This window comes from Macaca nemestrina, chromosome 6 (genome assembly GCF_043159975.1).
Source record: "Macaca nemestrina isolate mMacNem1 chromosome 6, mMacNem.hap1, whole genome shotgun sequence".
Taxonomy (NCBI): domain Eukaryota; kingdom Metazoa; phylum Chordata; class Mammalia; order Primates; family Cercopithecidae; genus Macaca; species Macaca nemestrina.
In genome coordinates this window covers 58362116-58383362 of record NC_092130.1, presented here as the reverse complement: position 1 = coordinate 58383362, position 21247 = coordinate 58362116, and the positions used below count along the sequence as shown (strand labels likewise).

Below are 21247 nucleotides of genomic sequence, written 5' to 3'. Positions count from 1 at the left end.
CTTTGAACCTGATAGAAGTGAGTCATTTTATGTGCCAAGAATAATTTTGATGTTTTTATTTGGTATAAAAAATGTGATCATGTTTAATCACTTACATTAAACAAGCTGTTTTGCCTGATTTTCTAAAAAGTATTTTACTGTGAGAGATAGGACTGTATGGTAAAACAGAAGTTTTGGGAGCTTCATTTGACTGCATTATTTGCTAATGTTTATGTTGAATTAATATTTTTTGATAAGATGCAGATCATTCTACAATTGAATTATACAAGTTGTTTAAGCTTTTGTTGACTGACACAATTATTTTTATATATTGATGAAAATAATTTATAGGTGAAAAATGCATTAAGCTTAGTTTTTAGAATATGAAGATTCAACTTTTGACATGAAATTCAACTTGGAATTAAAGTGAGACAGTACTATTTGTAGACATTTAGTAATTCTTTAACTGGCTACCAGCAAAAACCTGACACTAGTAAAATTTCTTAGTAGTAAACTTACTTTGTTTTATTATATTGTTCTCCTGTTCAAGACCCTAAATTAGCTTCCTATTGTCTGCCAGACGGGATCTAATTTTTCATGAGTATTAAAAGCATTTTCATCAGTTGACCCCTGTCATCATGCACAAATGTATTAACCTCATTTCTATGTACATACTACAGTCAACATTATATTCCCTATACATTACGCATTCTTGTTTTTTAAGTTTCTACAGTTTTGCCTGATAACAAGGCAGGATTTTCCACCACATCACACATACTTCTGCAAAATCAGACTATCATTTTCACAGCTTTCACCAACCTCTAAAGTAGTGATTTTATTGGGAAAGATGGAGGATGTATGCATAAGGCTTCATGCCTTAGGGCATGTGTCATAATGGATGGGGGTTTTGTGTGATTGGAGAAAGCTCCTCTAGTAATTTGGTTATATTTTTATTGTTCCCACCAACTGCGCTAAACAGAAATTACCCCACTTACTTAAAATTACCCTGCTTACTTCATCCTCATACACACAGTGCTTTGGTAATCAGTTTTTAGAAATCTATTATTAACACATCTTCCTTTTTGTTACTATGACAGGTTATTGGCATGTTATTTCAAACGTGAAACTGTTTGGATTGCCTTTTTACACAGTGTTCTGCACATAGAAGGCTTTCTGTGAAGTTTCTGTGACATGTTTCAAATATAAATGGGCACATCTATAAAAAGATGTGTAAGAGGTTATAGCAGTATATAATTTTTGTTTCACTTATTTGCTGTGGTGAGTAAATAAAATATACAACATCAACATTCCTAGCCATGGTACACTTTAATTTTTAAGAATTTGAATTTCTGTAGTCTTTTAATCCATATAAATGGCATAAATGAAATGTTATTTAAGATGACCATTGCCTTCAACACGATTATGAAAAGTTACACTAAAACTTTTCATAATGACAGAGGGATCCAGAACAGAGATATTTTCCAGACCAGCTATACCACACAATCCGTTATCATTGTACAGATTGCATTGTGACTTTAGACCAGAAGCTAAAGTGGCTCTCTTTATTTCAGTTAGCACTGTAGGATTCAAAAAACAAAAGTTTTACTTAATATTTTTTAGTCTGGTACTTTGCCAGAAAAGTTCAAATACTTACTTATAATCTCATCTCAGAACCATCCTCATGACCAAAACATTTTATTTTGGCTCAACAAAAATATATTATGTCTATACTTTGTGTGCGCCATGTTTGGCTAGTTTACAAAAATATAGAAATTAATATGGTGCCTGCCTTTGAGAAGCTTAAAGTCTAATTAGAAAAATGGAGAGAGCTTCACTGTGATGTGTTGAAAGATGCTGATAAACGTATTTGAGGAGGGACACTTAGCACTGCTTGAAGATTCAAGGAAGTCTTTCTGTAACAGGAAGCTGAGTCTTAAAACTTGAGTGAAACTTTAGAAATTGTGGGGTGAAAAACTTAAATTTGTATTGCTTCATTATTTTGTTTTGGTATTGGGTTTTGTTTTTCTTTTTTACGTTGTAAAGGAAGTATCTGTAGAATCAAGAAATACAAAGCTTTTAGATTATTAGTTTCTATTCATGAAGTCTGTGTAAGGGAAGATAGTGATTTAAACTCATCTCAACATGATCAAGAGTAAAGATTAACTGCTGTATTTTTTTAATCTAGGTAATAGAAAATAATAAACCTGAATGAAGGACATAGTTATTAAATACACTCTGCCATGGTTCCTGCACAGTGGCAGTGTTTACTGACCTGTCTGGTTTATGTTATATCTAATACTGTGATAACTGAGATATTTAGTGTAACAATTTATAATACCTAACAAGTAAAAATAACTTCAGTATCCATTCTTTCAACAAGCACTTATTGAGCATTTACCAAATGCGGTGTACTTTTCTAGACACTTATGGTATACCTGAGAAGAGTAGACAAAGGTTTCCGATCTTTTGTAATTTATTTTTGTGGGGAGTTGGGGGATTAGGGTAGACAACATAATAAATAAGTTAATTGTGTAGCATGTTAGTAGATTATATACTGTGGAAGGAATAGAGCAGAGTGGGAAGGATTAGGAATGATGATGTGAAGTAGATACTTGGTTATGTAAGTCTGGAGTTCAGAGAAATTATCTTGGCTACAGATGGAGATTTTGGGGAGATGTCCACATATATATGATATTTAAAATAATGAAACTGGATGAAATCACTGAGGTATTATTAGATAATAGTAAAAGGAAGAGTACCAAGGACAGAGTCCTGGTCCATTCTTAAGTTAGAGAGAAGAGAAAGAACTAGCAAAGGAGACAAAGAAAAATTAACCAAGAATATGGGTCTGACGTAAGTCAAATGAAGATAGAGTATCAAGAAGAAAGGAAGAATTAACAACAATTGATAGGCCAAGAAAGGGACAGTGCTGCTGATATGTTGAGTAAGAGGAGTACTGAGACTTATTCATTAGATTTAGCAGCTTGGAGATCATCACGGGCTTAAAATAATGGGATTGATGTAACTGGGATAAAAGCCAATGAAGTGAGTTGGAGAGAAAATAAAGAGCATTTGGAGATGGCAAGTGTTGACAAGTGTTATAATTAGGGTGATCATATAACCAGATTTCCCTGGGATTGTCTTGGTGTTCATTCACCATGTGCCTTATTTTATTCTCAAATGGGCTGTAGTCTGAACAACAAATATATGATCAATGTGGTTGTGATTCATTGCTGTCAGTATGCTTTTTGACACCCAAATTTAGCCAGTGGTAGCCCCTTTAAGCCAGCCTACATAACTTGTTTGAGACCCTAATTTGAACTCCTTTTGTCCTTTTCCGGCATAAGAAATTATCACAGGGTTTATACTTTTTCTGCCTCATATCTGTAATCAGCCATTTCTCTAAGAAGTCCTGCTTCATTGTTAGTGGTATTTAAAAACCAAAACCCAACACATGGATAGTTTTTGATTGGAAGGAAAGGTAGTGAGAAAGTTAGGTAGCCAGTTAGAAGGCATTCTAAAGACAAAATTTTAAAAAGCAAAAATATTACAAAGATATTGAGGTAGAAAATTTAGTCAGGTGATTCTATGTAGAATTGAATGTTAAACATGGAAGTGTGTTATAAAATTAGAGCAGTTAGATCAGAAAGATACATTGAGACCAAGTACTGAAAAGATTTAAATACCAAACTGAAAGTTTGACTTCATTCTGTATTCCGGATGGTGATGTAATGGCCCTTGGAGTTACTCATCCTGGAGTCTGGAAGAACAATTAGGCTATTATAATCCACACAATCCATAAAGAAGTCTTGAACCTAGGAGTGGGATAATGGTAATACAATGGAGGGAACAGATACAACTGACAGTACCAAAGAGAAAGCAGAAACGGTGATAGGAGCATAACAGAAGCATAGTAAAGGGACTCCCAATATCTCATGACACTGAGCTGTCTAATCCTAGCGGCAGAAGATTGAGATGCAATTTGTTTCCATAGAGAACAAAGGAATAGGTGTAAGAAGAAGGTAGTGATATTTTCTTTGGGAAAAAAAGTCTATTGGCAATATGATGATAGAGTATAACTTTATTGAAGTTTCATCTAGAACTGTATGTAAAAAGCAGAACAGTATTTAGGAAATAAAGTTTTTGTTGTCACTGAAAGGTAATCATAATGAAATTCTCAACTATAGAAAAGTATGAAGATTTTGATGTCTCTCACTCTCTCACAAGTTATTTCAGATTCTTTATTTCAGAGAAATGACTCATTTTCAAATAGACCAAAAATCTAGAACTCAGACTTTTCTTGGCACCTTCTAATTTTTTGTATTGGGGATTAATCCCTTATAACCTAAATATACTATTCCAATTTTGATCACACTTTGGAAAATACAAATGTGTTTTGTATTTTATTAAGTTAAAAGCCTGACTCTGATAAGATTCTCTTGAAATTAAAAATGTCAACATGATTATTGCCTCCAAGTTGCTTTTTGTATTTACCCAATCTCCTTTCCCACAGCACAATACAGAATAGTTTGGTTACAAATGTTTACTTTCCCTACTTAACCAGAGGCAACACTACACTGCTTATACGGTTATGAGTCACTATATTAGATTGTTCAAACAAAGTCCCTGGAAAGAAGAAAGACAAGGTTGTAGCCAAATAACCAAAATTGGGATTACCTAATTTTGACTTAGTTTGATATTTTATGTAAAAGCAAAAAGTGACATCTAGCACTGTGTGGAATAAGAGAACTAGAATAATTCTGATGGATCTGGTTATTAGGGGATGATGTCTTTAATGTTGAAAACATGAATAATATTAGTTTAACATAATTAGGAAGGAATTAAAACAATTTTTAATTGATCATCACTGACAACAGAATATAGCCAAAAAGCAGAAGAGTATTTGCAGTTATATTCAATTTAGAGAAAAATCTAAATTCAAGAGAACTATATTTATCTGAAAAAAAAAAAAAAAAGACATTGGAATTTGTTTGTTTGCTTGTTTGTTTGAGACGGAGTATAGCTCTGTCGCCAGGCTGGGTTGCAGTGGCATGATCTCGGCTCACTGCAACCTCCGCCTCCCGGGTTCAAGCGATTCTCCTGCCTCAGTCTCCTGAGTAGCTGGGATTACAGGCACCTGCTGCCACACCCAGCTAATTTTTGTTTGTTTGTTTTTTTTTTAGTAGAGACAGGGTTTCACCATGTTGTCCACGATGGTCTCGATCTCCTGACCTCATGATCCGCCCACCTCGGCCTCCCAAAGTGCTGGGGTTGCAGGTGTGAGCCACTGCACCCTGCCTGGAATTAGTTTTAGATGAAGGAAAGCTAAGTGATGCTGTCTGGTTAATCATCTTACTTAGCATTAACAATATGCACTAGGAAGAACATGGTGTAACAGTATCATATAAGCACAAACTAGTTTCTTTCACAATTTTAAGTGCTATTAACCAGGATTAAGTGTGGTGCTTGAGGGACTAGGTGATCTTTAAACGCTGAGTACATATAAAATGTCCTTGGAATAGGTATATAACTTCTGTCTAAAATGTCTATTACTGGGTCTGGAAATGGATCTTAGTTTTCCATTTGGCATGAAACCTTTCCTCAGAAAGAACAAGGTTGTATCTGGGATCTGCCTGGCTTGTTACCTAATGTAGTTTCTCAACCATTCACAATTATAAATCTGTATATTTCAGTGAGTCTTTAAGTAGTGCTTTACCTTCTCCCATTATAAGTAAAACCAGAGTAATGTAGAAATGAGCAGTAAGTACTCTTCTTTGCAACACTCTAGTAGTCCTCTTGGCTGATTTTTTTTTTTTTCCCCTAGTAGTTGCTCTCTTTCAACTTTGTTTCTCTAAAGAAAAAGCCTAGATTGGCAACTGAAAATTTTTTGGCAAATCTTGGATTTGACTTTTTGCTAATAAGAGACTTAACTGATTTTTTTTTTCTCACTAAGAAATAGACTTAAAACGGAGCTGCCATTCAACCCAGGAATACCACTACTGGGTGTATACCCAAAAAAAGTAAGTCATTCTACCAAAGACACATGGACATCTATGTTCACAGCTGCACTACTTACAATAGCAAAGACATGGAATCAGTGCAGGTGCCCATCAGTGGTAGATTGAATAAAGAAAATGGTCCATATATACTATGGAATACTGTGCAGCCATTAAAAAAAAAAAGGGGGGGGGGGAAATTGTGTCCTTTGCAGCAACATGAATGGAGCTGCAGGCTGTATTCTTAAGCAAATTAACAGAGGAAGAGAAAAGCAAATACTGCATGTTCTCACTTATAAGTGGGAGCTAATCATTGAGTACCCATTGGCTTAAATATGGGAACAATAGACACTGTGGACTACACAGTGGGGAGAAAGCTGGGTTTAAAAACTACCAATGGGGTACTGTCCTCACTCCCAGCACGAACGGGATCTGCACTCCAAACCTCAGCATCACACAATATTCCCATGTAACAAATCTGTACATGTACCCTTATATCTAAAATGAAAGTTGGGGAAAAAAGGAAATAGACATTTAAAATGTTTCTACACTGGTCCAGTTCTGTTCAACATGTGTCATTGTGCTTGAGTCTGACAGTCAAAGCGAATAAGACACCATTCTTACCCTTGAAGAACTTACACTCTAGGCTCTTCATTCCATTTTTATGTCAAGAATATGGAGAACAAAGGTTATTATAAGCATAAGTTGTTTGTTTTATGTATGTCCTCAATGCATTTTTTTTTTTGACTACATGTCTTATTGCCCAACCATGTTCTCACTTGAAGCAGAATTGTTCTCAGCAAGCTGGTTAGAATATATGTACACTTCTGAATAGTTAGCCAGAAAGCTGTAGTGATTCTTTAGTGCCTAAGCCTCTACATACCATTTGTCTTTCAGAGTTTGCTACTTTTTTGCCAAATTAGGGCTTACTTGCTTTCCAGTGCACGTGTAGAAAACAATTTATAATGAAGAGAGTTGATGTATTGTCAGGTAAGGGACCCCAGCCTCAAATCCAGGGACGTTGTCCATCTTCCCAGGCATTCTTTGTAAAGAATTAATTACTTCAGATCTTGAAAACTCAATTCTTCATGTCTCCTCCAGTTTTAATTACTGATCTTCTAGATTCTACTGAGTTTTGCTATGACTGGCTTCCATAATCAATTTGATAAGTAATTTATATGTTCTTAAAACATAAGTATTTTGTGACCAAATTATAATGTATTATTGACACTGTTAAATTCAGTCCTACAGTGATTAAAAAAAAAAAAAAAAAGTTTTTTAAAATTCTCCCTTAAAAAATGGATATTCTGAGTTAAAATATATGTAAATCTAGGTTTCAGAGCAGTTAGAGAAATAATTTGCTAGTCCTCACAATTTAGTATGAACTTCCCAAGCAGACTTCACAGCAGACTCTTAGGAGGATTCAGAAAAGCTATGTGTGAAATTTTCTCTAATCTTTTAGTAGGAACACTAATATTTAAGGTGCTATCTGTGCAATTGTAAATAGTACATCAAAAGGAGTCTTACTCTGAAAGTCAGTACCTGATTTCTTCTGAATAAGAATAACTTCATAATATATCATTTATTGCAGTTTTGTGTGTCTTAAAAAAGTCTTAGTTTCTCATTGTTTACTTAAAAGAGTACCTGACAATTCCAGTTGTAGCACAGCTTTCCTATCCATCCATATTTGCTAAACACAATTTTTACATTTTATGTGAACCATGTTTTAGGAGATAGTATTCCCTTTTAATGACACAAAGAGCTGTATTTAAAACTAAGGTAATAAACGAGTTGATCCAAAATACTGAAGTATAAATGGTATAAGACAAAAAGTTTAAGCCATCCAAATACATCTATATTTTGCTTAGTTTTAAGGTAAATATTTAATTATTATTTATTGCATATAGTGTTTGTCCAAATAATACGGTATAATGAATTATTTTATAATACAAAGATTGGTAGGAGATAGAAAATACCTTAATTTCCTAGTGCCTCTGTATCAAATTATGACAAATTTAGTGGCATAAAACAACACAAATGTATTGTCGTACAGTGCTGAAGGTTAGAAGTCCTAACGGTAACAGGGCTGTATTATTTCTGTAGGCTTTCAGTGGGGCTATATTCTCTTTGTAGTCTCTAGGGGAGAAATTTTCCTGCCTTTTCAGCTTCTATAGGCCACCTGCATTCCCTGACTCATGGCGTCTTTCTCCATCTTCAAGGCAAGCAGCATAGCATCTTCTCTTCCCTCTCTCTCTTCCCCCTCCACCTCCCCCATTTCCCACACTTATGTTTTTGTTTGTTTGTTTGTTTTCTCTGCATCTCCTTCTCTTTGACCTTTCTGCTACCCTCTTGTAAGGAAGATTGTGATTACATTTGACTTACCTGGATAATCCAGGATAATAACCCCATCTTAAAAATTCTTAATTACATCAGCAAAGTCCTTTCTGCCATGTGAAATAATGTATTCATAGGCTCTGGGGATTAGGACATGGACGTCTTCCAGGAGCTATTCAGCCTAGCACACGGTGTGTAATTAATCACTACTTAGGTTCTAAAAGTAGAGGTTATTGTAATCATGCTTTGTGTTTGTGTATCATGCTACTAGAGCTACAAATGGTTTTCCCTTTCTCAATCAAATAATATGTTTTCCACTTATTAGCCCATTTTAGGGGTATTGTATTCCTAAACGACTCCCTGTAGTTTTTATTACATGGATTTTTTAATGTCTTAAGTCTAATATCTACCACGTATCTGAGGCTTTGGGTTTCTGGGGAAAAAAAAGTAAAACAGTGAATGAGCTTTTTAAAAATTTTGATACTCTGGCTCCTGCTATTGCTATGAGTAATAAACTGCCGTTTGTCTCTGACCCAGGAGCCTTGTGTCTTCTACCAACATCTGTCATACAGTATGTATTTGACTAACTTGTTAGCTTTCAAATCTTGACATTGGGTATTGCTAATAATTACTTCCAACAAATTAACAGCCTTAGTGGCAAACGTATTTCTTTAAATATACCCAACCTGAGTAAATTCATATCAACTTCACTTTCTGTATGTCTTTTAAATATATTTTGTTTATTTTGAACCTTTGCATCATTCTCCCTGAAATATTTCTGAAAGACCACAAAAGTTGCCAAAATTACTCACTTGGGTTGCTCAGTGCCTCACATTTATTAAAAAACATATGTATATATTCTCTTCTGCTGAAAGGGTTATAATAACACTTAGCTCATATAAATCATGCTTCATTTTAAAACCTGTGTTTCTCATACCTAGAAGATTCTGATGGTCTTGGTTAAAGGATCATATGACATCACCACAAACCGTGAAATATAAACTCGTTTTTTGTTAGTTTTTCGTGAATGCTTTTAAACATGGTAGAGATTTTTTAAATTTATCATAGAGGCAGTAGACCAGAAAGATGATGATCTAATAAAGATACTAGTTAAGATCAGTCTTTCTACCACCTAGTTATAGGACCTTGGACAAATCACATGATTTGAGTCTTACTTTTCACTTGTTAAATGAGGAATTGACAGAGGTAATTTCGGTTACTTTTAGTTGAGTAATTTAATTCACTTACTTTCATTACTTTTATTTACCAATGCAGTTGTTTTAAGGCTAATAACCACTTTAAATGCTTTTCGTAAATTTTGGTACGTAGTATTTTCTTGTTGTTACAAATTCTGACGTATCTGTTTATATTTCCCCTTTCTCAAGACTTGTTTAGTTGAGGTGGTTTTATTTATTTATTGTTTTAATTCCAGATGGAAAGGCCTTTTAAAATTTTTCCTTTGTTGATTAGTTGATTTTCTTTCATTTCTACTTTTTCATTGTGATCAGATAATGTTGCTTATAGTATTTTACTTGATGGAGCTTACTGTTGCTATACTTTCTTTGACTTAATGATAATTTTTATCAATATTCCATGTGTACTTGAGAAGAAGATACAATTGTTTTTAAGGTCTTGTAATTTTATTTCCCTATTTTCTTTCTTGACTGGAAGTTGTGTGTCAGAGTCTTGAGCTAATAAATAGTATTTCTATTTCCTTTATTTCGTGAAGTTTCTGCTTTATGTAATAGTTGTGTTTTATTTGACGCATAGTCATAAATGTTATCTTCTGTCTTAATTTTGTTTTCTTTGCCTCAGCTTTGTCTGAAACACAGTCTCAGCACCTGCTTTCTAATTTTTCCTGTTTGCCTGCTATATCTTTGAACCTTTTTAAATACTGTGTTCTTTGTCTTTATTATATACAGTATAGAGTTAGGTTTTGCTTTGTGATTCAGTTTGACAATATTTTTCTTCTAATAGGTACATTATACTAATTCACAATCCGTTATATTCCTGATGTTTCCTTTCAACTCTGTCATATTTTATATTCTAATTACTGAATATTCTATGTTGTATTTACCGTTTATTTCTCTACTTAATGTGTCTTCTTTGTCAAAGATTTTTTAAAAATTATTTTGGTATTTAGAAAAGTCTGTATTTTCTTTCCATGGATGATGTATTTATATCTCATATTGCCTATACTTTTCCATTTTCTTATGTATCTTTTATTTTCTACTCTGTTCATTTTGAACAGTATTCTTCAACTCCTGTTTACCCGACCTAGATGGTAGTCAGTAATCTTATTCTTTCCCCATCTCCTCTACTTTTTCTAGTTGTAGTTTTTCTTGCTTAATCAAAACATATAAAGCCTACCTACTGTTCTTTCTCCTATACCCCCACACTTATTTTAGTCATAGCTCTACAAATAGATACAGTACTCAACATCAATTATTTTATCAAAGTTATCTTTTGCTGGCTTCTAGAAGATTCCTCAGAAGAGGCACATATATATAATATTTCCTGAATTCTTGCAGTTCAAAACTGTTTTTCTATACATTAGATATTTGAAGAGCTGCTTGACTGGGTATAAAATCCTAAGGTTAGAGTTGTTTGTATGGAGTTCCTTGAAGATACTGCATCTTACTTGCCTTGTATGTTGTTCTCAGAAAGATTTGCTCTTAAAGTCATTTTGCTGTGGCTATTTTAGTAGCATGATAATATCTTACTGTGGTGGGAGTTAATTCGTTTCTCAAAATTAAGATGTTGTTTAATATTGTTTCTTAAGACATAGAAAGGAACTTAATAATAGTGATTAATTTAAAGATAGATACGTAACTAAAATTTGTTTTATTCTTTCGCAGGAATTGAAACCTGATATAGTAACTAAATCTGCTCTTGGTGATGATATCAACTTTGAAAAAATCTGCAAAAAGGTATATCTGCAGTGGATTATATTTGTCTTATGAAGTGTCTCATTTATATTTCTTACTTTGTTCTTGAAGAGAAAACTTACCAAGAAGCCATGCTATTAGTTTGTAATTACTTTTCCTAAATGAACTCCATTACTGCCACCAAAAAAAAATTTTTATGCTAATTTATAAATTTTGTTTTGCTGTAATATCATACCTTCAAGGTCCTTAAAGGTATGTTGAACTTAATATGACATTTCATGCATTATATAAAAATTAGTCTGTTGATCATACTACTTAGAACTAAGATTCTATTCACAATAGCAAAGACTTGGAATCAACCCAAATGTCCATCAGTGACAGATTGGATTAAGAAAATGTGGCACATATACACCATGGAATACTATGCAGCCATAAAAAAGGATGAGTTTGTGTCCTTTGTAGGGACATGGATGCAGCTGGAAACCATCATTCTTAGCAAACTATCACAAGAACAGAAAACCAAACACCGCATGTTCTCACTCATAGGTGGGAACTGAACAATGAGATCACTTGGACTCAGGAAGGGGAACATCTCACACCGGGGCCTATCATGGGGAGGGGGGAGCGGGGAGGGATTGCATTGGGAGTTATACCTGATGTAAATGACGAGTTGATGGGTGCAGCACACCAACATGGCACAAGTATACATATGTAACAAACCTGCACGTTATGCACATGTACCCTACAACTTAAAGTATAATAATAATAAATAAATTAAAAAAAAAAAAAAGAACTAAGATTCTTTATTATTTTTCCAAGTATTTTTTATGAATATCTCATTTAATCTGTACATTTGCCCTTTGAAAGATGTTTTTTCACCCTCTTTATACAAATGAGGAAACTGGAACCCAAAAAGAATTAAATGAGGTAATTAAGAACACACCACTCTTAGGTGATATCATCATTATGTTTTTCTACATCTTCCGCTCTTCGGATTTTCCACTCCTGCTTCTTCCTTAGTAATTCCCTTTTATAATTTGTACCCACGTTGTTCCACTTGAGAACAGATTTTGTATTGATTGATTTTTCTATATTGTGTTTGTTTTTACTCATTGATTTTTGTTCCACTCTATATTCTTTCCATCTTCTTGATTTATGTTTTTTTTTTCTGGTTTCTTAAAGTGGAAGCTTAAATTACTGGTTTTAGACCTTTTCTAATAAAAGCATTTAATACTATTCATTTATCTGTAAGCAATACTTTAGCTGCATTTCATAAATTTTAATAGGCTGTTTTGTTGTCTTAGTTTAAAATGTTTTAAATTTCCCTTGAACCCTCTTTGACTCATGGTTTAATTTGAAATGTGTTGCCTAATTTCCGAACGGGTTTTCCGGTATCTTTTTGCTATTTTTTGTTTATTTAGTTCTTTTATGATCCGTGAACATACATTTTGTGATTTCTATTCCTTTGAATGTTGTACTTTTGTTATAGTCCAGAATATAGCATATCTTGGTAAATATTTCATGTGCACTTGAAGACAGCATATATTCTGTTGGGGTATCTGTAAATATTAAGTCAAATTGGCTGATGGTATTCAGATTATCCATATTTTTGCTGTTTCTTTCTGCCTACTTTGTTAAGAGGTGTGTTGGAACCTCCAACTATGAATATCAGTTTGCCTATTTGATCTTTCAATCTTGTCACTCTTTGCCTTAAGCATTTTGAAACATGTATGTTAGGTATGTAAACTTTTAGGATTTATGCTCTTGGGGCACTGATCCTTTATCATTACGTAATGGCCCTCCTTAACCCCGATAATGTTTATTGTGCTAAAGTCCATCTTGTCCGAAGTTTATATCACTGCTTTAGCTTTCTTTTGGTTAGTGTTTACATTCAGTATCTTTCTCCGTCATTTTACTTTTAAGCTGCATATGTCTGTGTACTTAAGGTGATTTTTTTTTAAATCAATAGCATATGTTTGGATCATGCTTTTTATCCAATCTGATAATCTCTCTTTTAAGTGGTATCTTTAGGCCATTTCTCTTCAATGTGATTATTGATGTGGTTGGATTAAAATCTATCAGTTAGCAGTTGTTTTCTATTTGCTTCATATCTTTTTGCTTTGTTTTTCTTCTTTTTTTGATCTCCTGTTAGTTAATTGAGCATCTTATCTCTTCCGTTGACCTATTTATTACATGTACATTTTTATTATTGTTTTTTAGTGTTCACTCTACAGTTTATAATATACACTTTTAATTAACCAAAATCTGCTTTCACATAATTTTATGCTGCTTTATATGCAGTATAATGATCTAAGAACAGTAAATGCCAATTACTTTATGCCTTCTATTGTGCCATTGTTGTTAAACATTTTACATATGCTATAAGCATATAATAGATTTTCCTATTTTTGCTTTGAACATTTGAACCATTCAGTTTAGAAATAATTAAACATAAGAGTAAATCATTTTTTTACTTTCATTTATTCAGTTTTGATTGCTCTTTATTTCCTTGTTTAAATCCAGGTTTTCTGCTGGTGTATTTGTTTTTCCTGAAGACTCAAAATATCTTGAAGAGTAGGTCTAGTTTCTACAATTTTTTGGCAAGAAAGTTTCTGTTTGTCCTTTATTTTAAAAAATATTTTTACTAAGTATAGAATTCTGTGTTGATAGTTCTTGTCTTTCTGCACTTTGTCATCTAGCTTCTTTAATTTTGTAAATGTCTGCCATAATTCTTATCTTTGATCCTCTGTATATAATGCCCCACCTCGTCTCACTCCAAACTGAGTATAAGATGTTCAGTCTAACTGGTTCAATGTGAATTTGCTATTTGTCCATCCTTTTTTTTTTTTTTTTTTTGGCTCTTTCTGGTTCTCTAACTCTCCAGATAGGAACCAGAAATTCACAAGTCTCAACATCTGAATTTTAGAAGGAAAGAAACCAGAAATCTAAATTTTGCATTAATTTTTATGATAAATTATAAGACTACCAAATTTTGGGTTGTCTAGAGTGTAACCTTGAGCTGTCTGTTCCCAGAGGATACATTATCATTCTTTCTGCCTTCAGGGGACTTGAATAGAAAAAATTGACATACACTGACTCTGGATGTCATGTTTTTCATCAATAAAATACTTCAGTGAGATCACCATTAAAGGTCCCTCCTCCAAGCTCTTAAGTTTTTCTCTTATTTTAAACCTCCATAAAGTTTTGCTTTTGTGAATCACTATTCTCAAAAAGTGATGGGATAATTCAAATGTAATAAATCAGAGCATACTTTATAATATACTATGATAATTATATAAAAGTTTCTAATCATAACTACTTGAGTAAAATGAATAAAAGTTTGTGTAATGTTAAGATCTCTCAAACTGTTGGAAATTTTGCTATAACAGGTTGGTATCTAAATATTCATTCAGTGGATGTTTATGTGCAAATCAGCATGCTAGATGATTTAGGGCCATGATTTCAAAACTTTTATTTCTCTCAGAACCTTTTGTTAAAAATTTTACCCCACACTAAGTGTTGTATATTAAATACATGAAAACAGCTGCTGTAGGGATTGGGTCTGGCAGTTAAGAAGCCAAGTCATCCTTTGGTATCTTAAAAACATTGCTAAGGACACTACAAGAAAAGATAAGAGATAATCTTAACCACAGAGTTTATTTCTAAAGGAGAGTTTATACTTGTAACTAACTATAAGATGTGTGTAAGAAAAAGATTTGAAAATACTCATTCTTATATTACAGATTGATTTGTCTTTAAATTTGAATTATTTATTAAATACAACACATATTCAGTGCTATAGTTTTCACTAAAGTGTGTTAGATACAATCACATTTAATTTTTAATATTTGCAACTCTAGTGGAGGAGTTTTGATCGGGAGAGAATTACAACCCCATTGTATAAAGTAGAAACTAGAGCTCATGGAGATTAGTTTGTCCAGATCAGTACAATCAGCTAGTTAACTGAACAAGAACGTAAATCTGTGTCTTCTGAAGGTTTCATTAACATAACAAGCTTTTGATCTGGATTTCATTCTAATTCATTCTTCTGTATAATCTGATGTTTCATCATTAATTATGACAAATACTGGATTTTCCTATGTTTACTTTTCTTCAGGATTGCTGTGGAATCCATGTAATGGGCTTACTCTTTGAATTTTTAAATATAGTACAACTTCAGAAACTAAATTCTTACCAAAGACTTTTGTTTGAGGTCCTGATTAGATTTAGATTTAGCATTATGTATTGTGAAAGGATATTTGGAACAGATACTGCATAGTTTTTACTTTTCTTCCTCTCCATCATACCTAAGGAAGAATCATCAATCCACTGGCATCATTAATAGTTCATGGCAGTAATTATTAATAGTACTCATAGAGATGTAAGAAATTGTTGAATATTAGAGTCTCAAAGTGTTGAGAATATTTTTCAGGGAAAATCCAAAGATTAAAAAGTTATTTGAACTGTATGATGTTAAGGTTTTTTCCCAGCCTTAAGAAAAAAAGCACTGATGCTACATTTATGTAGCATCATTTCTCTACAATTAATTGATATTAGTCATTTTAAATTTTAAGGCATTTTATGGCAAGAAAAGCTGTCCTTGTCAGAAAAGCAACACAAAAGTTATGAGTGCAATTTTGCAGTATTTTTATTCCATGTAATTCATTCATAAAGAGAAGAAAGGCTTAGCATGGCGGCTCAGCCTGTAGTCCCAGTGCTTTGCTCCCAAAGGAGGCCAAAACAGGTGGATCACTTAAGCCCAGGGGTTCAGGACTAGCCTGGGCAACTTGGTGAAACCCCATCTCTACAAAAAAAAAATCCAAAAAATAAGCTGGGCGTGGTGACACACAACTGTAGTCTTAACTACTCAGGAGGCTACATTGGGAGAATCACATGAGCCTGGGAGGTCGAGGCTATAGTGAGCTGTGGTCATGCCACTGTACTCCAGCATGGGTGAAAGAGTGAGACTGTGTCTCAGAAAAAAAAAAAAAAGAGAGAAGAAAAATGTTAACCCTAAAATGGTTTTAAATTTGTGCTCAGGTCTTACTGAGACAAAATAATGACATGTTGAACAGAATAGTGCTAATTAAATAAAAATATGGCACAATATATTTGTTTTTAATTTTGTTGAGATGTCAAAATATATAATAATTGTTTTTTTGCCATATATGTCTTTAGCATACTGATTTCCTTTCCTTTGGATATATACTCATACCCAGTAATGGGATTGCTGAATCTTATGGTAGTTCTATTTTTTATTTTGTTTTAGAACCTCCATACTGTTCCTCATAATGGTGGTATTAATTTACATTGCCATCCAACAACGTACAAGGGTTCCCTTTTCTCCACATTCTCTCCATCACTTGTTATCTTCAGGCTTTTTTGTAATGGCCATTCTTATGGGTTAGAGGTGATATCTCATTATGGTTTTAATTTGCATTTCCTTAATGATTAGTGATATTGAACATTTTTTATGTATCTATTGGCCATTTGAATGTGTCCTCTTGGGAAATGTTTGTTTAGGTCCTTTGCCCATTTTTAATTGAGTTATTTACTTGCTAGTGAGTTTCTTTTTGTTTGTTTATTTTTATTTTTATGTTTTATTTGAGACAGGGTCTCGCTGTGTCACCCACACTGGAGTGCAGTGGCAGGATCTCAGCTCACTGCCACCTCCACCTCCCAAATTCAAGCGATCCTCCCACCTCAGCCTCCCAAGGTGGGAGGTGCCAGCCTAGAGGCTGGTGTTCTAGTGCTGGTGTAGCAAGTGTAGCTGGGATTACAGTCATGCGCCACCACACCCGGCTAATTTGCTAGTGAGTTTCTTGGGTTCCTTTAGTATTGTGGATATTAGACTCTTACCAGATATATAGTTTGCGTATATTTTATGTTTTCATCTAGCAGTTTTATAATTTCCAGCCTTACATTTTAGCCTTTAATCCATTTTGAGTTGAGGTTTGTGTATGGTGTGACATAGTGGTCTAATTTTTTTTTTTTTTTCATGTGGATATCCAGTTGTCCTAATACTGTTTATTGAAGAGACTGTCTTTTCCTTATTGTATGTTCTTGGAAGCTTTGACGAAAATCAGTTGGCCGTAAATGCGTGGATTTATTTCTGGTGTCTCTATTCTGTTCTTTTGGTCACTATCATTGGTGTTTCTGTGGTTATCAGTTGTAATATTTCCTCTTTCATTTCTCATTTTATTTATTTGAGTCTTCTCATTTTTTTAGTCTAGCTATATAGGTTTGTAGTTTTATATCTTCAGGAAACCATCTCTGGTTTTGTTGATCTCTCTTGTTTTTCTCATGTCTCTTTCATCTGTTTCTGCTCAAATCTTTATTATTTATTTTCTTCTGCTCACTTTGGGTTTAGTTTGTTCTTATTTTTCTAATTCTTTGAGGTGTAACTTTAAGTTATTTATTTGAGATCTTTTTTGATGTAGGCATTTATTGTTATGAACTTCTCTCTTAGAACTGTTTTTGCTGTGTCCCGTAAGTTTTGGTATGTTGTGTTTGCATTTTCATTTGTCTCAAGATACTTTTTAATTTTCCCTTCAATTTCTTCTTTGACTTATTAGTTGTACAGGAACATGTTGTTTAATTTTCATGTACGAGTGAATTTTTCAAAAATTCCTTCTGTTACTGATTTTTAGTTTTATATCATTGTGGTCAGAAAAGATACCTGGTATGTTTTCTGTTTTCTTAAATGTGTTGGGCCTAATTTTGTGGCCCAGCATATCATCTGTTTGGGAGAATGTTCCTTGTGTTCTTGAGAAGAAGTTTTCTGTTGCTGTTGGATGAAATGTTCTGTAGATGTCTATTAGGTCTATACAGTCTAAGGTGTACTATTAGCCTGATGTTTCCTTATTGATTTTCTGCCTCGATGACCTGTGCATTGCTGAAAGTGGAGTATTGAAATCCTCTGTTATTATTGTATTACAATCTGTCTCTCCCTTCAGCTCTGTTAATATTTGCTTTATATATTTGGGTCCTGATACGGGGTGCTTATATATTTACAACTGTTATATCTGTCTGATGAATTGACCTCTTTGTTTATATAATGACCCTTGTCTTATCATACAGTTTTTGATTTTGTCTTTTTTAACTAAGTATAATTACTCCTACTCTTTGCATGGAATATCCTTGCTTCGTTTCTTCACTTTTAGTCTATGTGTCCTTACAGATAAAATAAGTCTCTTATAGGCAGCATATAGTTGGGTCTTATTTTTTGTTTGTTTGTTTTTTGTTTTTTAAATTCATTCAGCCACTATGTGTTATGATTGGAGAATTTAATCTTTTGACATTCAAAGTAATTATTTCTGCATATGGATTTACTACTGCCATTTTGCTAATTGTTTTCTGGCTGTTTTGTAGCTCCTTTGTTCCTTTCTTTCTCTCTTGCTGTGTTTCTCATTTAGTGATTTTCACTAGTGGCTACTTTGATCATATTTTAAAAGTCTATACTTTTATTCCTCCTTCCGCTGCATTTTGGTGTTATAATTTACATGTGTATTCTTTAACAAACTATTGTAGCTAACAATATTTTAATAGTTTTGTCCTCTCATCTTTATATTAAAGATACAAGTGATTTGCACACCCCCATTTAGAGTATTAGTAGATTCTAAATTTGACTATGTACTTATTTTAGTAGTGAGTTTTATCATATATTTTAGTGTTAAAAGTAGTGTTCTTTTCTTTCAACTCAAAAAACTCCCGTTATCATTTCTTCTTGTAAGACAGGTCTGGTGGTAATGAGCTCTCTCAGCTTTCGTCTGAGAAAGTTTTTATTTCTCTTCTTTTCTGAAAGACAACTTTGCCAAGTACAGTATTCTTCATTGGCAGTTTTTTGTTTGTTTGTTTGTTTGTTTTTCCATCAACACTTTGAATAAATCATCCCACTCTCTCCTGGCTTATCAGGTAGGCCTTTACTGAGAAATTTGCAGCTAGTCTTATTTGAACTCTCTTATATGTTATTTGCTTCTTTTCTCTTGCTACTTTCAAGATGCTTTCTTTGTCCTTGATTTTTGACAATTTGATTATGTGCCTGAGTGTAGTCTTCTTTGGATTGAATCTGATTGGAGACCTTTGACCGTCCTGTACCTAGATATTTATGTCTTTCCTCACATTTGAAATTTTTTCTGATGTTATTTCTTTATGTAAGCATTCTACCCCTTTGTTTTTCTCTTCCCCTTCACAAACTCCTGTAATTCAAACATTTGTTCTTTTGATGCTGTTCCATAAATCTCATAAATTTAATTCATTCATTTTCATTCTTTTTTTCTAATTTCTCCTCTGACTATATATTTTCACATAACCTATCTTCAGGTTCACAGATTCTTCTGTTTGATCAGTTCTGCTGTTGATGTTCTCCATTAAATTTTTATTTCAGTGTATTTTTCACCTCCAGAATTTAAATTTTTCAAATAGTAATTTTAGTCATTCTGTTAATTTTCTCATTTTGGTATTTTATTGTTTTCTTTATATTATTAATTTGTTTCTGTATATATTTTGAAGTTCTGTAAGCTTTCTGAAAATAATTATTTGAATTCTTTGTCATTCTGTTCTAGATCTTCATTTATTTGGGGTCAGCTACTAGGATATTATTCTGTTATTTTTGTAGTGTTGTATCTCTTAGGTTTTTTCTGTCTCTTGTTGCCTTATGTTGATTTTTGCATATTTACAGAAGTAGGGACTTATTCTAGTATTTGCATACTCGCTTTGTCTGGGAGAACCCTTCTCCAGTCAGCACATCCAGAGATTTTGGGCAGGGTGTCTGGTGTGATTTGAGGGCAGGTTTGCTGCTGGAATCCTTGGGCAAGCTGGCCTGGTGACCAGGTCACCATGTGGGCTGGCCTGGCATCTGGGTTCATGTGATAGGGCCTGAAGACTGGATCAATAAGGGCTGGGCTGAAGACATAGTCTACATGGGTGGTCTTGGGGCCTCAGTCCTTGGCATTCAGCCTGGAACTGTGAATGCTGAGGTGGACCTGGACTCTGGATCCTCTGGAGCCTGGAACCATGGGGGCTGGCTGGGTATCAAGGCCAGCATGGAGCATAGGTCCACAGGGCTAGTCTAAACTTAATATTGCTGGTGCTGGCATGGTGCCTGGAATCACTGGGACTGGTCTGGATCCTGGGGCCATGGGGACCAGCCTGGATCCTCTGTTGGTGCCAGCCTTAGAAGCTGATGTGCAAGTGCTGGTTTAGAGTCTAGGTCGACAAAAGCTGGCCTGTATCCTACATCCTCGGGGCAGGCCTGGGACCTGTGTAGACAGGAGTGGTCCTGCACCCTGGGTCTGTGTTGGCTGGTCCAGTGGGAGTCTTCTGGGACAGACCTGGACCCTGGGTCTGCTGGAGAATGGGGCATCAGAGGCCAACCTGGAGAGTGGGGCCTTGGGACTCAGCCTGGCACTGGGCAGGTCTGGAGCCTCTGTCTGCACGTGCCTGCCTGGTGTTTGTGTCCAAGGGTGCCAACCTGGTCATGGGGCAGGTCTGAAACCTGGGGCCACAGGGGCAGACTTAGTGCTGCATAGGTCTGTATCCTCAGTCACAGGGCCTGGCCTGGTGCTTGGGTGGGCTTGAAGCCTGGAGTTACAAGAACCACCTCGGTACTGAGGTCAGTATATATCCTGAAGTGACTGAGGCAGACCTGGACCCTGGGGTTTGTAGGATCCTGCCTGGTGCCAAGGCAGGCGTGGAGGCTTTGTCTGAATGTACCAGCCTGGAGCCTGGGATCTGACAGGTCTGACAGAGGGTGACCTAAATGCTGAGACCACAAGTGCTAGCCTGATACTGGGCTGCCCTGAAACCTAGGGCTGGCCCAAAGCCTGGGACTGTGGGGATCATCCTCTGCTGAGGGCAGTTCTGAACCTGGGGCCACTGATATTGGCCTGTCTTGGGACAACCGAGAGACACAATTTGCTGTGTAGGCCTAGAGCCTGGGACTGCGGCATTCAACCTAGCACTGGGGTGAGCCTGGAGTCTCAGTCGTTGGTTACCAGCGTGGAGTCTGGACCGGTGACGGCCTTCCTGGTGCTGGTTTTACTGGAGTAC

General features: G+C 34.8%; 1 protein-coding gene across 1 annotated transcript in view; it reads left to right on the top strand.

Moving 5' to 3' along the window:
* The window catches only part of LOC105500044 (serum response factor binding protein 1), a 60979-nt gene that overhangs the window by 21200 nt on the left and 18532 nt on the right, over positions 1 to 21247 (top strand). The window contains exon 4 of the mRNA XM_011772943.3: positions 11168 to 11239. Coding sequence (XP_011771245.2) covers positions 11168 to 11239 — 72 coding nt within the window. The remainder of the gene's footprint in view (positions 1 to 11167; positions 11240 to 21247) is intronic.